Consider the following 17406-nt stretch of genomic DNA (forward strand, 5'->3'; position numbering starts at 1 on the left):
TTTCTTATTTGTGAGTTACTATTATCACAATGCCTTTAAGATGCCATAGCACATAATAGACGTGAAATAAGTATTTTGATAGCTAATTAGTTAAAAACTTAGGGGAGATCTGGAGAAGTGGCTCAGTGGTTAAGACGCTGGCTGGACCTGCGGAAGACCCAGGTTCAAATGCAAACACACACATGGCAGCTCAAGATCATCTGTAACTCCAGCTCCAGGAGATCCTCTGACATCCAAGGGTACCTGTGCCCACATGCACATATGCCTGATTTTAAAATATACTGGCCAGGTGTCGGGGTACATTCCTTTAATCCCAGCACTCGGGAAACAGAATTGAGTGGGTCTCCGTGAGTTCAAAGCCAGCTTACAAAGTGACTTCCAGGACAGCCAGGGCCACCCAGAAAGACCCTTTCTAAAAGTTAGTTAGTAAACAAATAAATAAATAGAAAAAATGCCCCTAGAATTTATTGCGTTGACCTATCATCTCAGCTCCATCTTATAAGTAATAAACACTAAAACTTGGCAATGCTCTCCATTGCTCCTTTCATTCTATTAAACAAAAGCCAAAATCTTTCTGTGAAGGCCAGAATAGTTTAGCACTTTGAGGCCAAAAGGCAGAAACACTGGCATAATGCAGGGATTCAGACACTGGGAAAGTCACCCAACACCTTGGCACCTCCGATTCCTTGTTACAAATAGCCCTCCAGTCTATTTTCCTGTTGCACATATTCTATTACTCTCTTTTCCCTTATCTTTCCTCCCTTGAGATTATCTCCTCTTATTTCATGGTCCTTTTCTACTTTCCTTACACACATGCACACACACACACACAAATCCATGCACACATGTGCGCACACACACATGCCTTTTTTCTTCATGCACCTGTTGGTGGGCATCTAGGCTGGCTTTATTTCCTGCTTCCTGGCTACTGTGAATAGCGCAGCAGCATGTGTAGGGTACACGTGCACACTGCTGTGGGAATGCAATTACTATAAAGGTCACTGGAGATGTTCGAGAGAATAAAATGTAAAACTACCAGAAGAGATTTTTTTTCAACTAAACAAAAAAGACTAATGCCATAGAACTAATGAACTTAATATGGATGATTATACCACATCTAACATCCTGGAGGCTGGGTCAAGAAGATCACAAGTTTAGGGCTAGCCTGGGCTACATAACAAAACCCTGTCTCCAAAGAGGGAGTTATATTTGAATAGCTTTGATTAAAATACAGTTTTAAAATCACAGGCAGATTAAGACTCTTTCTAGAAAAGGCTTACTTAATACTACTTAATACTATGGCCTCCCCAAGCTGGGCTGTGTGTCTATGCTTCCCACAACATCCCTTCTCTGTTCAATGAGAGTACTTACCAAGCAGAGTCCTTGTTTCTGTCCCCCTGGTGCGGCCATGGTACTCCTTGCAACTAGGGACAATTTCAGCTCCTAATGTGTATAATGTTGGAAATGGCATTCATGAAAATGGCGTGCAACAAGACATACCAAACGACCAAAAATGACTTTGTCTAGACAAATATCCCACTGAAAACGTGTCAGAAGGATGAGGAGAAATTGGAATGCATGTCCATTTACTCATGAGAACAGAAAACACCGTGGCCACATAAACAAACACTCTGGAAGTGCTCAGACGAGCTAACCATATAGCTCCTGTATAAATATATATATCACCTACATCAATGTTCACACATTCCACAATAACCAAAAAGTGACAAAATTCAAATGTCTTTCAATTGATGAATGGAAAAGACCAAATTCAGTATTTTTCCTATAATGGAATATTAATATGCCAGATAAAGGAATAGATAATTGGTGATACTACAATATGAATGAACCTTGAAAATCATGCTATGGATCCTACTGGGAAAGGGAAGTAGACAAGATGACTTAAGTAAATTGAGAGTGCTGTGGAGAGGGGGAGGGAGAAAGGGAGGGGTGAAGAGAACATGAAGGAATAAATGGGATGGACAAGTTGGGGGAAGAACTGAAAGGGGAGAACAAGGAGAGAGTATCTTGATAGAGGGAGCCATTATGGGGTTAGGGAGAAACCTGGTACTAGGGAAATTCCCAGGAATCCACAAGGATGACCCCAGCTAAGACTCTGAGCAGTAGTGGAGAGGATTCCTGAACTGGCCTTCCTCTGTAATCAGATTGATGACTACCTTAATTATCATCATAGAACCTTCATCCAGCAACTGATGGAAGTAGATGCAGAGATCCACAGATAAGCACTGGGCTGAGCTCCCAGAGTTTAGTCAAAGAGAGGGAAGGGTGATAATATGAGCAAAGGGGTCAAGACCATGATGGGGAAACCCACAGAAACAGCTGACCTGAGCTAGTGGGAGCTCAGTGACTCTGGACTGACAGCTGGGAACTTGCATAGCCCAAACTAGGCCCTCTGAGTGCGGGTGCCAGTCGTGAGACTTGGGCAGTCTGTGGGGCCACTGGCAGTGGGGCCAGTACTTATCTCTAGAGCCCATTCCCTATGAAGGGATGGATTCCTTGCTCAGCCTAGCATGGGGCAGGGGGCGCTTGGTCCTGCCTCAAGTGATGTGACTTTGTTGACTCCCCATGGGAGGCCTCACCCTCTCTGAGGAGTGGATGGGGCACTGTGGGTGGATGGTGGGAGAAGCAGAAGGAGGGGAGGAAGGGAAGAAGGAGGAACTGGGACTGGCATGTAAAATAAAAAGATTGTTTTTAAAAAATAAAAATAGAATAAAAAGCAAACGCAATGCTGGATGACAGAAAGCCCATCACAAAAGACTACATTTTTTATCAGTTTGCTCTATTGAGGCATGCCCCTGGAAATGTTGAGACTTCCGCACTGCCAGATCAGCCAAGAGACAGAAGTCCACACGGGAACACCTATTCCTCCACAGAGGGAAGTCCTGCACTCTGAAGGCAATGGGGAGGAGCCCAAAGATGCAAGTGCAGCTCTCTGACCTAGGAGAAAGGCAGAGTGAGACTTCTTTGTCTTATGGGAAGCGTAAAAGGCACCACAACCTCCAGGGTTGGTGTCTCCTTCATGGTGCCCAGAAACTGGAGCAGTCACTCCTGGGATTGTCGTTGCTATCCCCGCTGTAGTGTTACCCTCCTGCCACTACAGAGCTACAGAGACTTACAGTGGGGGACAAAAAAAACCTGCCTGTGTCAGCGGGACAGTGCCTGGCCATTCTCTCTCAAAACAGCTCTCGATGATCTCAAATCTTATTCCATGATCCTCAGCGAGCTGGGAGCAACTGAACTGAGCACACCGATCCTAACCTAGTCTAGCCCAGTATGGACAAGTCCAACCTAGTACAGCAGAGCCTTTCTGGCCTCAGGCTAACCTATCCGAGCCCTGTTAAAGGCAGCCGAGGCAACCCAGTGAAAGGCCAGCAAAGCCAAAGCCAGCCAAGTCCCTTTTGAGACCAGCCAAGTCACAGTCCTGACCCGCCCAGACGAACCAAGTGGAGTTTTGTCGAGGGTAACTGAATTTAACTGAGCCTCAGCCAAGTCTAAGCTAGCACAACCGAGTCTAGTTGAACTGAGCTAAAAATTCCAGCCCAGCCAAGCCAAAGCCAACTGAATCCAAAGTAGGCTAGCTGCACTTTGCTGAGAATAGCCTTATCGCCAAGTCCCAGATAAGCTGAGTCAAGGCCAGACTAGGCTAGCGGAGTTTTGCCAAGCCGAGCTGAGCCAGGCCGAATCTGGTCAAACACAGCTAGAGCTTTCCTTCAAAACAAGCTGAGACATGAAGGAGCCCAGTCAAATCCTACTAAGGAAAGTGTTCAGTAACCTAACCGATTCCAGCCTGGGCTTAGCAGAACTAGGTGAGCAGCTGAACAGAGTCCAGCCAAGCACAGCAGAGCCATTTTGATCCTGGGTCCCAGCTCCTTGCAGGAGAGAAAAAGTGTTTTGTTGGATCTCTCTGAAAACGTGTGTGCTCTGAGCCTCCGTCTTCTCTCAGGCCTCTTGGCCTTCCTGCTTGAGGTTCTCTGCCACAGAGACAATATGTGTGCTTCACCGTGATTTGAGCTCAGATTTCTCTCTTGCAGTTCCCAGTTGCTAAGGACAGTAGCAACTATGCGATGGCCCCACATATGAAAATCAAACTTCCTAGTTTCCAGACCTCTACCCTCCGCTGTCCCACGGGCTTACCTGCTCCAGGGCTCTTACGTAGTTGGCTACTGGACACAATGGTAACCCTAATGTGGTGCAGGAGAATTGTCCGTATTCTGTCAATCATGTTTCAAATAAACGCTGATTGGCCAGGCAGGAAGTATAGGCGGGAAAACCAGACAGGAAATAGAAATGATATAATGAGAACAGGAGAATTCTGGGAAGGAGGAAGTTGATTCCTCCCACTCCTGCCCAGACCACGGAAGCATCAGGATGTGGTCTGCTCCACTGAACAAAGGTACTGAGCCACATGGCTAACATAGATCAAAAAAAAAAAATGGGTTAATCAAGATGTGAGAGTTAGCCAGTGAGAGGCTAGCGCTAATGGGCCAGTCAGCTTATAATAATGGAGACCTATGTGTGATTTTCTTTGGGGCTAAACAGTTGTGGGGTACTGGGAGGGACAGAAACCCAAACAAGCAGGCCTGGCCCTTCATGTTACACTAATGGGGGAAGGGATCTCAGAAATGTCCTTGTGAGGTAGCTAGCGCCCTGGAGATTCTAGAGAGATGTCATCCCCACTGTTCTGGCTAGCACAACCACGGCTTCCAATGAAGACGGTTTTTTGTTCTATTCACGCAAACATCCGTGTACATTTCAGACGGTCTTTTAAATTTTTATTTCCCTAAGTCATTCAGATTTCGTCTTAATGCCTTATTGTTGTATTTTAGACATATTTCCATCAGTTCTCTTGCTTTTTTCCTAGAAAACCAAAAAATATATTTTATGACCAGCGAGTGCCTATAAATAAGTTTATTTCTTGTAGTTTTTGTTGATATGCTTCTATACTTCCTCGAGTTTTTTTTTTTTTTTTTGGTTTTTTGAGACAGGGTTTCTCTGTGGTTTTGGAGCCTGTCCTGGAACTAGCTCTTATAGACCAGGCTGGTCTCGAACTCACAGAGATCCGCCTGCCTCTGCCTCCCGAGTGCTGGGGTTAAAGGCGTGTGCCACCACCACCTGGCACTTCCTCGAGTTTTTAACCTTATACCTCCTTTTCCCAAATTATCTTTTCATTTTGTTTTAGAAATTATTACACTTATTAGGAAAAGAATAAAAACATTTTTTCACATGTAAAAAAACTGTATAGGGAGTACAATCTCAGCAAAGCAAATTATACATGTATCTGCACTCATAGAGTTAGAAATACATGTTAAAAGAGATGTGTTAAAGTATATAACATTTACCTACAGCTTGTTTTTTCTATTTCTGCATACTTTCTGACTATTTAAATATTATTATATAATATTTTCTAGCTTTGCGACCTTTCAAACTACTGCTTATGTAATAACTAATCTTATTTAATAAATAATTGTATTTACTAAATAGAGGTTAACTTTATTTACTAAATAGAGGTTTCACAAAATACCCTAGCAAAGAAGAAAAAATTTATTCATCACTTTTGAAAAAAGTATTTCTGTATATGTGTGTTCCTTCTTATCTGTAACGTGTCCCATGTGTCTGCAGGTGCTCAGAGAGGACAAAGAGGTTCTCTGGAACTAGATGCCTGATGTATGTGCTGGGACCCAAACCTAGGTCCTCTGAAAGAGCAGCAACTGCTCTCAATTATTGAGCCATCTCTCCATCTCCTTACGTTTTCCCCACAATATCTTGTGTATACCAGATTGGCCTCAAACTTGCTAGGTAGCTGAGAATGACCTGGGCTTATGATCCTGCTGCCTCCTGAGCACTGAGATTACAGGTGTGTGCCACTGTGCCCAGTTTATATGATGCTGAGAACAGTGGATCCAGGGCTGTATGCATGTTAGCCAAGTGCTCCATCAACTGAGCTATATCTCCAGCCCTAGGCATCATTTATTTAGTTTCAAAATGAATTATGCTAAGCAGTCTACTGTTTATTATATTTTCTTGGATTTAGATCATTCCATTGAGAAAATACCCATGGTATTTTAAGTCAATTCCAGCTTTTCATTGCTACCAGTAAAAAAGCAAGGCTGGTAGCTGGGAACATAACTTAGTTGTTAAAGTACTTGTCATGCATGCATGAACCTCTGAGTTTGGGTTCCCAGAACCTATGTAAAAGCTGACTGAAGTGCATCATCCTTGTAATTCTAGTGTTGAAGAGGTAAGACAGACAGATTCCTAGGACTCACTGGACAGCCAGAGTCACCTACTGATGCACTCCACTCAAGTAAGAGATTCTGTCCGAAAAACAAGACAGATGTTTGTAGTAATAAGGGCGGCGGGGGCGTCCCCAACACCCCAGCCGCCTGCTCGGCTAGCTTATGCCCCGAAATAATTACACGGACACTGTATTCTTTTAATCACTGCTTGGCCCTTTAGCTCTAGCCCTTACTGGCTAATTCTGATATCTCGATCAACCCATCTCTAATAATCTGTGAGCACCAGTCTTACCGGGAAGATTCTAGCCTAAGTCCATCCTGGGTCGGAGCTGGGGCATGGCGTCTCTCTGAGGCATCTGCTCCGGAGAGGAGAGCTGTGGAGTCTGAGCTCACTTCCTCTTCCTCCCAGCATTCTGTTCTGTTTACTCCTCCCACCTATCTTCTAACCAATGAGGACCAAGCAGTTTCTTTTTATTAAACCAATGACCTTCCTCCATCAGATGTTACTTGAGGAACAAGGGCCAAGGTTATATTTGGTTGACATGCATACAAACTCATCAACACAAACACACTTTCTCAGATACACACTTGAGACATAAACACATACATGCATAAAATTGTGGGTAGATATCTGTTTTCATAAATTGTTTATATTGCTCAAGTAGTTTATCTGCACCAATTTTAGAAATTTAAGTTGCTGGATCTAGAGGTTTTTCTATTTTAACCATTGTTGCATTCCTTAATTGGTCTGTCAGCAAGAATATGCCAGTGCCCATCAAGTCTAACCAATGGAGGGAGGGAGAGAGAGAGAGAGAGAGAGAGAGAGAGAGAGAGAGAGAGAGAGAGAGAGAGACTATTCCCAGAAATCACATTTAGGAATGAATATGAGATGAAGATGTTTTCAGATTCCAATAAGGGACTTTCTTAAACAGATCACTTGTTTTCTGTCTTGTTTAATGACAGAAATGAGACTGGGAACATGCTACTGACTGACTGGATATGTAAAAATAGCACAGTGATAATATGACCAAATAATATTACAGATTTGAGCTCATTGACCTAGAAGAAACATTGACAATGATTCTTTTGAAAATATGTATGGACACCTTGCCTGCAAGTACATCTGTTAACTTTATATGTACCTGGAAACCTTGGGGATGAGAAGAAGCCATCAGATCCCCTAAATTTGGAGTCATAGGTGTCTGTGAGCCGTCATGTAGGTGCTGGGAATCAATCTGGGTTCCCTGGAAGAGCATCTACTGCTCTTAATCAAGGAACCATCTCTCCAACCCTGTGATGACTTTGGACTCCAGAGAGGCAGATCTGAAGCTCAGTTTCAGCTATAGCCTATACTGGTTGTGTGACCTTCCATACCTTGATGTCCTTGACTATAAAGTAGAGCTCCAAACAGAGTAGCTACCTAAGGGTGCAGTTGTGGGAGTCATAGTGGTGGGAGCCATAGTTGACAGCCAAGAAGCTGTCAGGCCTGGTCAGAGATGAACTGCTGCAGGAGGCAATCCATATATCCTTTCAGGATGAGGCCCAAGACCTAGACCTGCATCCTCTGTCACACCCAGCCCCCCTTTCAAATTTTCTTTTTATTTCTTCTTTGTGTCTTTCACATCATGTATTCATTTCCCCCTTCGTTTGCATCTGCCCTCTGCCCTCGCAACCTCCAAAAATAAAATGAAATTTAAGAGGGAAAAAAAAGGAAAAATCTCATCATGGAAGCTGCAGTGTGACACAGTGAGTCAGGAAGAAAACCCTTTTGAACATATATTTCTTTTTACCTGTAAGTGTTCATGGCAAAGAGTCATTGGCCTGGTTCGAGGCCTCTGGTTTCTGCTACACTATTGATGTTGGGGCCCTCACTGGGCCTGCTCTTTGATATCCTGCTGTTGCCGTGTGCCATGGAGATCTTGCAGCTTTACATCTGCAGGATCAGCCCCTTCCTGTGCTCCAGCAGATGATGGTTGGGGTGGGCCAACTGGTAATCCTGGTTCTGGGCCTGGGTAGTTGCAGGGTTAGTCAGCCTACTAGCTCTTCCCCATTCTCACCACCAGGGGGAGCTCTCCAGCATTGCCTGGCTAGTTCACTCTTTATAGCTAGCTCTGAGCAAGAGCTGAGTCCTACCCCTTTTCATGGCACGCAAGGTAAAATTAATTTGTTCTACCGAAGTTTTCAACAAAACAGGAAAGAAGAACAATAACCAGGCAGTAGTGGTGCACACCTTTTAATCCCAGCACTCAGGAAGCAAAGGTGGTCTGGGAAGTTCTCCTGTATATGTGTTGCTTTTATTGGATAATGAATAAAGAATCTGCTTTCAGTCAATGACTTAACAGAATATAGCCAGGCTGGAAAAGTTATATATACAGATAGTAGGCAGAGTCAGGGAAAAGCCATGTAGCCACCAGAGGGGAATGACATGAGATGCCAGCCGGAACCTTGCCGGTATGCCACGAACCTAGTGGTAAAATATAAAGTAATAGATATGGGTTAATTTAAGATATAAGAGCTAGCTGGCAATAAGCTTAAGTGATTGGCCAAGCAGTGATTTAAATAATATAGCTTCTGTGTTATTGTTTCAAGTCAGGGCGATCAGGAAATGAACTCTTAGCCTCCTGCAACACAGAGGCAGGTGGATCTCTATGAGTTCAAGGCCAGTCTGGTCTACAGAGCAAGTTACAAAACAGGAAAACCCTGCCTTGAAAACTCAAAAAGAGGAGGGGGACAATGGCATACTATAAACACCTAGTATAAAATGTAACCTACGAGGACACCACCATTCCCAGGTGGGTGTTTATAAATTAAAACACAACTCTCACAGTGTGCAGAAGACTGCTTTACTACTCTCTTCTACTCCTTGATGTTTCCTTGGTTAAGGCCTACAAGAGAAGGAGTCTTTGCACTTCCTCAGGCCGTGTATGCCTTCAAAATCTTTTAGCCCTAGGTAGCTAGGATTCTGCACTGTTTTAGCCTGTCCCTGGGATCCCTGGTTGTGGCAACACATACTTAGCTGGTTAGTAAGGACCCATCAGACCCCAGCCATGCCTCCTTCCTGCCATGTACTGGGGAAGTTCTGGGTCACTCTAATATCAGTTCCTCCACCCCTGCCCCCATCACACACTGCTGAGGGTAACGGCTTCAATGGCGTTGAGCAGTCTAAAAAGACGCGGGAAGCCTTTAACATGCAAGAAAAGGAGAATTCACCCACGGAAGCACAAAACACACCTCCTGTCATGCATGGAGTGGGGGCAGTGTTGGTTTGGCCCAGGAATCCACTGTGGCAGTCAATCAATACCATCTTATTCTCCTACCATGCTCAGCAAACCCCAGGCATTCCTGAACAGACTATCAGGACTGCTAGGAGCCAGGCTCAGTGGAGCTTGAGGAGCCTAACTATTACACCTTCAAATGAACAGTAAGCAAGCACAGAGTGGTTAACAGGGGCAGCTTTTCATTTCTTATGTCCTTCTTTCCATAGCAGATTAAGTAATGTATTCGAACCCAGCAGGTGTCTTTTCTCTAGAGCCTGCCATGAGTTAACCCTGTGTTAATCTCATGGTCAAAGCACATGTGCTAACAGCAAGCCTTACAGACGTACATTTCCTTGTATGTAAAAAGACACACCACATGCCAGCGTGCTGCGGGCCCACGAGTCAGGGAAAGGGTCCAGGCTTTGGAGTCAGCCACCCTAGAGCCGAGGTTCTCAACCTTCCTGAAGCTGTGAAGTGCAGTCCCTCATGCTGAGGTGACCCCAACCCTAAAACGACTTCATAACTGTAAATTTCACTACTGTTAGGAACTATAATGTAAATACCTGTGTTTTCCAGTGGCCTAGAAAGGCTCATTCGACTCCCAGGTTTCCCAACTTGCAAGCCTCACAGTTCCAGGTGAGTTTCTATGATGTTCCGTCTGTTTTGTCATTAAAGAAATGAGATCATAGGCTTGATTATTTTATAAAATTGGTATGAGATTGGCACTGAGTGGGTGTAGTTAAAGGACTTGAAATTGCTTTGCCATGGCAAACAACTCTTAAAATTTCCAGTGGTCATGGTGATTCAATTTTTACTGCAATTATGTAAAGGTCAAGAAGAGAAAAAAAAGCAAAAGGAACAGAGAAGAGAGCACCCAGAAAGCCAGAGGGGAGGGAGCCATGAAAGAAGGGTGCCATGGAAACCAAGGGAAAAGATTCCGGGAAGGAGCGAGACCATATAAAAGGCCACTTAGAGGCCCGGTGCTTCTGACAAGAAAAAAAGCGATTTTCAGCCTGTACTGACTGGTAAGGGTAGAGACAGAAGAGGAAGAAGAAGCCCATAGCTTGAAAGGAAGGGAATTATAGTTCAAATGCCCTCCCTAGTCACCTTTGTTTAGTGATCTCGGTGGTCTTATTTGAGTATTCGATTATCCAAGCCAAGAAAAGTGGATTTTTCTTACATAAAGGAAAGGATGGTGTATCATAAAATGAAAAGAGAAAGACAGAGAGAGAGGAAGGAAGGAGGGAGGGAGGAAGGAAGAAGGAAGGGGTTTCAGGTTAGCAAAGTGAAAAAATTAAGCAATGTGCACAACAGAGCCTGGGGAGTGCATGAGAAAGGACAAAGAATCGCAGAACAGATTTCTTTTTTTCAGTTTTTCAAGGCAGGGTTTCTCTTTGTAGCTTTGGAGCCTGTCCTGGGCTGTGCTCTGTAGACCAGGCTGGCCTCGAACTCACAGAGACCTGCCTGCTCCTGCGTGTGCCATCACCACTCAGCCCAGAGTGGATTTTTTTTAAAGCACTGCTCTAGCTGCAGTGAGGAGGGTCATGAACATCCAGGGCTTGTTTCTTTTCCTTTTCTGTGTCTTTACCCTTCCTGGGGCCCAAAAACAATGCTGGCAGCATAAGCTATGCCTTTGGACCAATCATTCAACGAGTATTTGAAGAGCAGAGTTGAACAAAGTTGATCTGCAACATAGAACTATTTGGGTAACTGTGCTAGACTTTGGGGACAGGTAGGTATTCAGCAAGGGACTATGTCATGCTTAGTCTCCGTTGTCAACCTGACTGGATTTAGAATCACCATGGAAACACACATCTAGTTATGCCTCTGATTGGGTTTCCAGAAAAGTTCAGCTGCAGAGGGAAGACCCATCCTGCTGGTGGGCAGCACCATCCATCCCATGGGCTAAAGTCCCAAATTAAAAAAAATCAGAGGAGCAACAGTCATCACCTCTCTCTCTCTCTGCTTCCTGACTGCAGGTGCAGCGACCGATTACCTGGGGCTCCCGCTGCCGTGCCTTCTCCACTGCGGTGGACTGCACTGCCACACTGTGAGCCAAGACAAAGTATTCCGCAAGTTCCTTTGATCGAGTGTCTTGGCACATCATTGAGGGAAGTAATACAGCAAGTGTCCAGAGGGGCAGGTGAAAAATGAGTTCAAACTTGTGCAAACTGGAGGCCATTGGAAGCTCCAGAGGCTTAAGGGGCAACTTCCTCCTAGGAGCACAGGAAGTCACCTCTGTGGCTCTGAAGAGTATAGTGGCTTCCAGGAACTCATGTGTGCTTTGGAGGGAGGCAAAGGCTGGCCCTCTTGGGTCTTTGTTCAAAACTGACTTCTAAACCAAAGGATCAGAAGCAGTAGCGAGCCAGAGTGTCTGAGGCTCAAGGATTTTGTTTGTTTGTTTTTTAAAATGAATGCTGGGGAACATGGCTCCAGGGTACAGGACAGTAGTGATTGTAAGGACAGATCGTGGGGTCATGAAATGGAGCAAGGGTGAGAAACTAGGAGGTGGTGAGGTGGCCATTCTAGAAAAAGTCAGATTCTGAACAAAACCTCTTGGAGGCAGCTCTTGATGCCTGTTCCATCTTCCAGGTCTCAGCCCAGGACCTCTTGCCACTTGGAAGTGGACCATCAAATGCGAGCAAAATGGCGTGCCTGATCCCTGCCTCAGAGACAAATCTGGGCCAATCTTGGTTCAGCGAGGACCAGGTTTCTAAATGAACCCCCATGTCTGCTATTCCTACCAAGATTTCTGTCCCTACCAATCTCCATGTGAGTCTTCCTAACCCTCCTTTCCTGTCCCCTGGCTCATAAAGCACTGTGCATACTCTTATTCTCTCAGTTCTGTGGGACCCGTATTTCCAACATGAGAAACTCTCAGGGACTCAAATGCATGAATCCATTTCACTCTCTCCATACTGCCTTGCCCTGACAAGGAGATTGCTGACCTTTGACCTTTGCCTCTGTATGCATGAACTGGATTGAAAGTGATCTTACGTTGAATTGGGGTTTGGGGTTCTTGAGCTCCTATGTCCTATAGTTCACAGGATAAGGATTGGGCCACTGTCAAAGGCAGACCCTGCTGATGCTAAGCTAAGATCAAATGCTCTCTTTCCCCCCTCCTCCCTCCCCCCCCCCCCCCCCCCCCGTAATCAGGGAGGAAGCAGGGGGTAGTACCAGCCCGCAGAAGAGAGCAGGATGCCAGCAATAGAAATTCAAAGATGCCACCCACAGGGAGAAATGCCCTTCCGGACCTGAGCAGGATCTGAATCACTGCAACTCCCACGTTAGCATCCTCCCTCAGCACTGGACTTCTCCCCCTGCATCCATCTCTGGAGTATTCGAGAAGAAAGCAGTGGAGACTTGTCAGTCAGTATAGGCCGTCCTTTGGCTCCACAGGCCACAGGGAACCTGGTCAGCTGTGGCAAAGGGATCCTTTGCTTTAGAAGATTTATTTAGCCTATTTCTTTTTCTTTCTTTGTGTGAGTGCACACACACACACACACACACACACACACACACACACACACACAGTCACGCGCGCGCGCTGCTATTGAGCCTAGAGCTGTATGCTTGTTAAACAAGTGCTCTGCATTTATTTGATGGTTTGTTTGTTTATCTTTGTGTGTCTGTGTGTGGTGGGAATTAAACCTAGAGCTTTATGCATGCTAAACAGTGTTCTGTATTTCTTTTTCTTTCTTTGTGTGCGTGCGTGCGTTAGTGCGTTCGTGTGTGTGTGTGTGTGTGTGTGTGTGTGTGTGTGTGTGGTGGGTATTGAGCCTGGAGCTTTATGCCTGCTAAACAGTCCAGTCCTCTGTATTTAGTTTTCTTTCTTCGTGTGTGTGTGTGTGTGTGTGTGTGTGTGTGTGTGTGTGTGTGTGTGTGTTGGGGATTAAGCCTGTATCTTTATGATTTCTCACCAAGTGCTCTGTCATTGAGTTACAGCCCCAATTCTTTTCTTTTAATTTTAAGACAGCTCTAAGTGACTTTACCAGTCTGACTTTGAGCTCACTCTATTGCTCAAGGAGACCTTGAACTCAGGATCGGCCTGCCTCCGGCTCCCAGATAGCTGCCACTACAGAGCTAGGCCACCAGGCCTGGCTTTTTTTCTCATCTGCAAGTTAAAAGCTTATTAAAAACAAAACACTTCAGACTATAATTCTGCCCCTGTATACCTTCTCACTATATTTCCCCTTTTTCCTTGGCTTCCTAAAATAATACCGCAGAGACATTAAAGTAGATGCTGACACATTGTGTATATTTATTGACACAGAAGGCCACAACATACATTTTGGTGAAAAAATACAGCATATAGAACAACACTTCTATTCGATCACTTTTGTCTATACACATTCCTATCTAGGAACATAGGTACAGAGAAGTGTTTAGCAGGATAGTCACCAAAGGGCTGATAATTGGTACACAGGGTAGAGAGTTCTGGATAATTTCTACTTTGTTAAATAGCTTTTTTTCTTACTTGAAGATTGAACAGAGAACAATAGCACTTTCACAAAGAGAATAAGTTCACCAAGGGGATGGGTGCACACAGAAAGTAGATTCAGGCAGTGGGGAAAGGGAACAGGGCCACAGATGGATCAGGCCATTTCTCTCTAATGTCCTGGTATTGAAGACCCTTTCTCTACCCGCAAAAGATCAGACCATTTCTCTCTACTGTCCTGGTGTTGAAGACCCTTTCTCTACCCGCAAAAGAAAGCCACTTTGTGGATTTCTTCATGCATTTACAAGTCTGTCCCCCCAACTTCTCCGTCATTGAACTCTGAATACAGGTAAGGGTTAATTCGAGGCTGGAGGAGAGCATCTTACTGTGGCTCACAGAAGAAAAAGGGTCCAAAAATAGCCTCTCTTGGCCTCGGTTCCTCAGGTTGGGGCACGTCCTGCACGGCGACAAACTCATAAGACGGGGCCCTTGCGGCCTCACAGGCTTCTTCAGAGTGGCCCTCCTCGCCACAAACGGGGCAGTGAACTGCGTGTCTCCGCTTCCTGGTTCTACGCACCTCCCCCAAACTATTGTTGGAACGCCCAGAACCACTGCTGGTGGAAGGAGACTGAATCTCAGAAATGGGGGGGGACTCAATGACCACCACTTGGTCCTCGGGAACAGCCCTGCTTGCGACGGGGGCGGCACTTGCATATGGCAGTGGTGGGTCCTCGGGCTCCACCAAGATCACATCGTCATCTGAATCATCAGGAGAGTCATCTTCTATCTCTATCACATCGCCGTCAGTATTGTTGATCATTATTGGTGGGGGGGGCTGAAATGTCACTGGACTGGGTGCCCTCTCCAACACTGGCTCAGCTCTTCTGGGCCGCTTCTGTTTAATGTAAGTGTCCTCCCAATCCTCCTCCTCCCTTATCATCCTGATAACCTCCAGGAAATCGGGAAGGCTCTCTGGATCATTTGCATACATCCTGAGAAGCCCCTTAAGCCTGTGTCGAAGGTCTCTACTGAGCTCAGCCCCTACCAGGAGCTGGTGCAGGCGTGCCTTGTTTGCCTCCTCCTCAGCAAAGACCCCTGCCTGGATAGCATTCTGCAACTGCGACTCCAAACGGATCATATACAGGGATGTTTTCTCTTCACCTGATTGAACCATATTAAAAAATTTACCATGGGCTATCACACTGCTCTCAGACTCTCCAAAGACCAGTTTCATTACCCGCAAAAATTCTGCCACATTTAGGCCGGGATTGGAAGCATGGAGCAAACGCATGACCTCCCGGGCAGGGCCCCTAAGGGTTTTCATTAGGCGCCTGACCTTTTCCTGCTCAGACATATGCCAATCAGGCAGGACCCCAGTGACTTGGCTCAGCCAGTTTTCAAAGGTTTCTTCCCCCTGAGTAAGCTCTACCCTCCCAGAGAACATCCTCATGTTTCTCTCGGCCATGCTGGCCATTAGCGGACCGAGACTCCTGCCCAGGGACCTCATCATGGTATGAGCCCAAGGGGGCAGGGGTGGGTTCTGCCCCCGGCTGTTAGCCAAACGTGAAAGGAGGCTAGTCATGGCTGACAACGGCGATAGGATATCTTAATATGTGATGCGCAGGAAGTTTTAGAAAAATCGCTTTTTCTTCAGTCACGCGGCAGTCTCGAATCTCAGTAGGGGCTGCAAGAAATAAAGCGAGAGGGGGATTAATAAAGGAACAGGCTAGAGTTGTAATTATCGCACCTCAATAGCCTATATATCTCTCCACTGTCCTTAAAATACTGGGGAGGAGACCAATTGGAGCCCCCTGGAGCCCCCTGGAGCTAGCTGATCTTTCTGTACTAACGGAGTGCTTTTTACAGTCACGACATCCATACCCTCCTGCCAGTCCTGGGAGAGGGAGGGCAACTGTTGCTTCGACTGTAGATTTAACACTGTGTGGAACTGAGGTCGGGCTCTCAAAATAAAGCAAATTCACAGGGGTTAAAAGGATCTCTGATCTTAACCACACTGCCCCCCTCAAAGCTCCCAGACCATTACCCCCACCCTCCACCCCGTGATTTCTCAGATGCTTACATACTAGCTAGGACGCTGGAGTGAGCCTGTATTTCTAGCCTCTGCAACCTGTGTCCTTCCAGGAGAAAGCTGGCCTCCAGGGTACGGTAGATCTCGGTCCACAGGGCCTCACAGATCCTGGAGCTCAGGACTTCAAGACTGCGCCACATCAGAGAAGGGAAGTGTCAGAAACGGACTCCATCGTCATCGTCATCTTGATGCACCCTCCCCCTCCCTCTTCTCCCGCCCCCTTCTGCTGTCACCAGGCAGAAAATTCCCTCTCGAACCTTCTAAATACAATCTAAAACGATAACCCCCCCCAGACACGCATTGCACCCCAAGACACCATTAGCCTACCCAGCTCTAACAATCAGCTGCACCGAATTCAAGTTCAGATTTCCGCTTTGATGAGCTGCTACTGAGAAAGGGAACATGAATTGGACACACCCACCCCCACAGTGCCCAGGGAAATTAGAGGAGATGCATAGGGGGTTCAAGGCAAACATAATTCCTTCTCCCTCATCTTCCAGGTGGCCTCTTCCCTCAACCCCTTCCCTAGCCAGGCAAATCCTACCAAGTGTCATCTTCCAGGTGTCTTCCAAAGCACTCAGGCCATGCAAATGCTCCTTCCTCCGCTTCGCAATTGCTGATTCTCCAAGGCAGGAGCCACCTAGGACCCGCGGGCTTCCCCGCCCCCCTTTCTCCCACCTCGTTACCAAGGACTCGCGTCCCTCCCCCCACCCCGTTTTTGTTTTTTTTGTTTTTTGTTTTACCTGCGATCTGCCTCTGGCCAGCAGCTGTTGCAACGCCTTCAGCTACGGAATCCGCCTTTCAGTCGGGTTACCCTGCAGGAGAAAAAGGGCTGGTGCTTCCAGAGCCGCTAAGCGACCCGAAGCTACCAGAAAGAGCTGCTTCACCCAGCCACCTACCCAGAGGTAACCGAATTCAAGCTGCGCAGTTCCCAGGTCCACTGCAGCGCTTTTATCAGCTGCCTACCAACACACAAAAGAGTGTGACGAGCGGGCCAAGAGAGCCAATCAGTGGAATGTGGGGGCGGTCCCTAGCCCAAGGGTCGGGCTCGGGGGGAGGCTAGAGGGGGGGGGGGTAGCGGGGGAGAAGAAGGGGGAAAAGACGCAACAGGCCTCTGCAGCCAGCGCTGCCGGGCTAGTTTAGAGAGCCAATTTGCATTGTACCCCAGAGTTTGTGACTCCCTCCACCCTTGCCTTCTGCCTCTTCCTTTCTCCCTTGGCTCAGTATTGTGTCTTGAGGCCAGATGTGTATGTACGACAAGGTAGAACCCAAATCAGGTAAAAACATTAAAAGAGGGTTGGTATGAGGCTCCTTAGCTGGCTGCCTCAGAATTGCTTGGTAGGGTGACGTACATCTGCAGTCCAG

At 46.4% G+C, this 17406-nt stretch overlaps 1 protein-coding gene across 6 annotated transcripts; it reads right to left on the minus strand.

Moving 5' to 3' along the window:
• Positions 1 to 13751: 13751 nt before the first annotated feature.
• On the minus strand, positions 13752 to 17182 carry Zcchc12 (zinc finger CCHC-type containing 12). Of its 6 annotated transcripts, none has more exons than XM_075957676.1 (5): positions 16941 to 17182; positions 16785 to 16856; positions 16369 to 16429; positions 16033 to 16170; positions 13752 to 15636 (listed from the first exon to the last, which is right to left on the minus strand). In XM_075957676.1, exon 5 carries the CDS (start codon positions 15532 to 15534, stop codon positions 14335 to 14337), a length of 1200 nt encoding a protein of 399 aa, XP_075813791.1. In that variant the 5' UTR covers positions 15535 to 15636; positions 16033 to 16170; positions 16369 to 16429; positions 16785 to 16856; positions 16941 to 17182; the 3' UTR covers positions 13752 to 14334. The 6 variants fall into 6 exon arrangements, with proteins under 6 accessions (XP_075813791.1, XP_075813793.1, XP_075813792.1 ...); XM_075957678.1 differs by having other exon boundaries at positions 16037 to 16170; positions 16369 to 16426; positions 16941 to 17013; XM_075957677.1 differs by having other exon boundaries at positions 16369 to 16426; positions 16941 to 17013.
• Positions 17183 to 17406: the final 224 nt, after the last annotated feature.

Source organism: Microtus pennsylvanicus, chromosome X, assembly GCF_037038515.1.
Source record: "Microtus pennsylvanicus isolate mMicPen1 chromosome X, mMicPen1.hap1, whole genome shotgun sequence".
NCBI lineage: Eukaryota > Metazoa > Chordata > Mammalia > Rodentia > Cricetidae > Microtus > Microtus pennsylvanicus.

Coding starts and splice junctions, on each gene's coding strand:
- Zcchc12 (XM_075957676.1), bottom strand. CDS start 15,534: ATGACTAGCCTCCTTTCACGTTTGGCTAACAGCCGGGGGCAGAACCCA.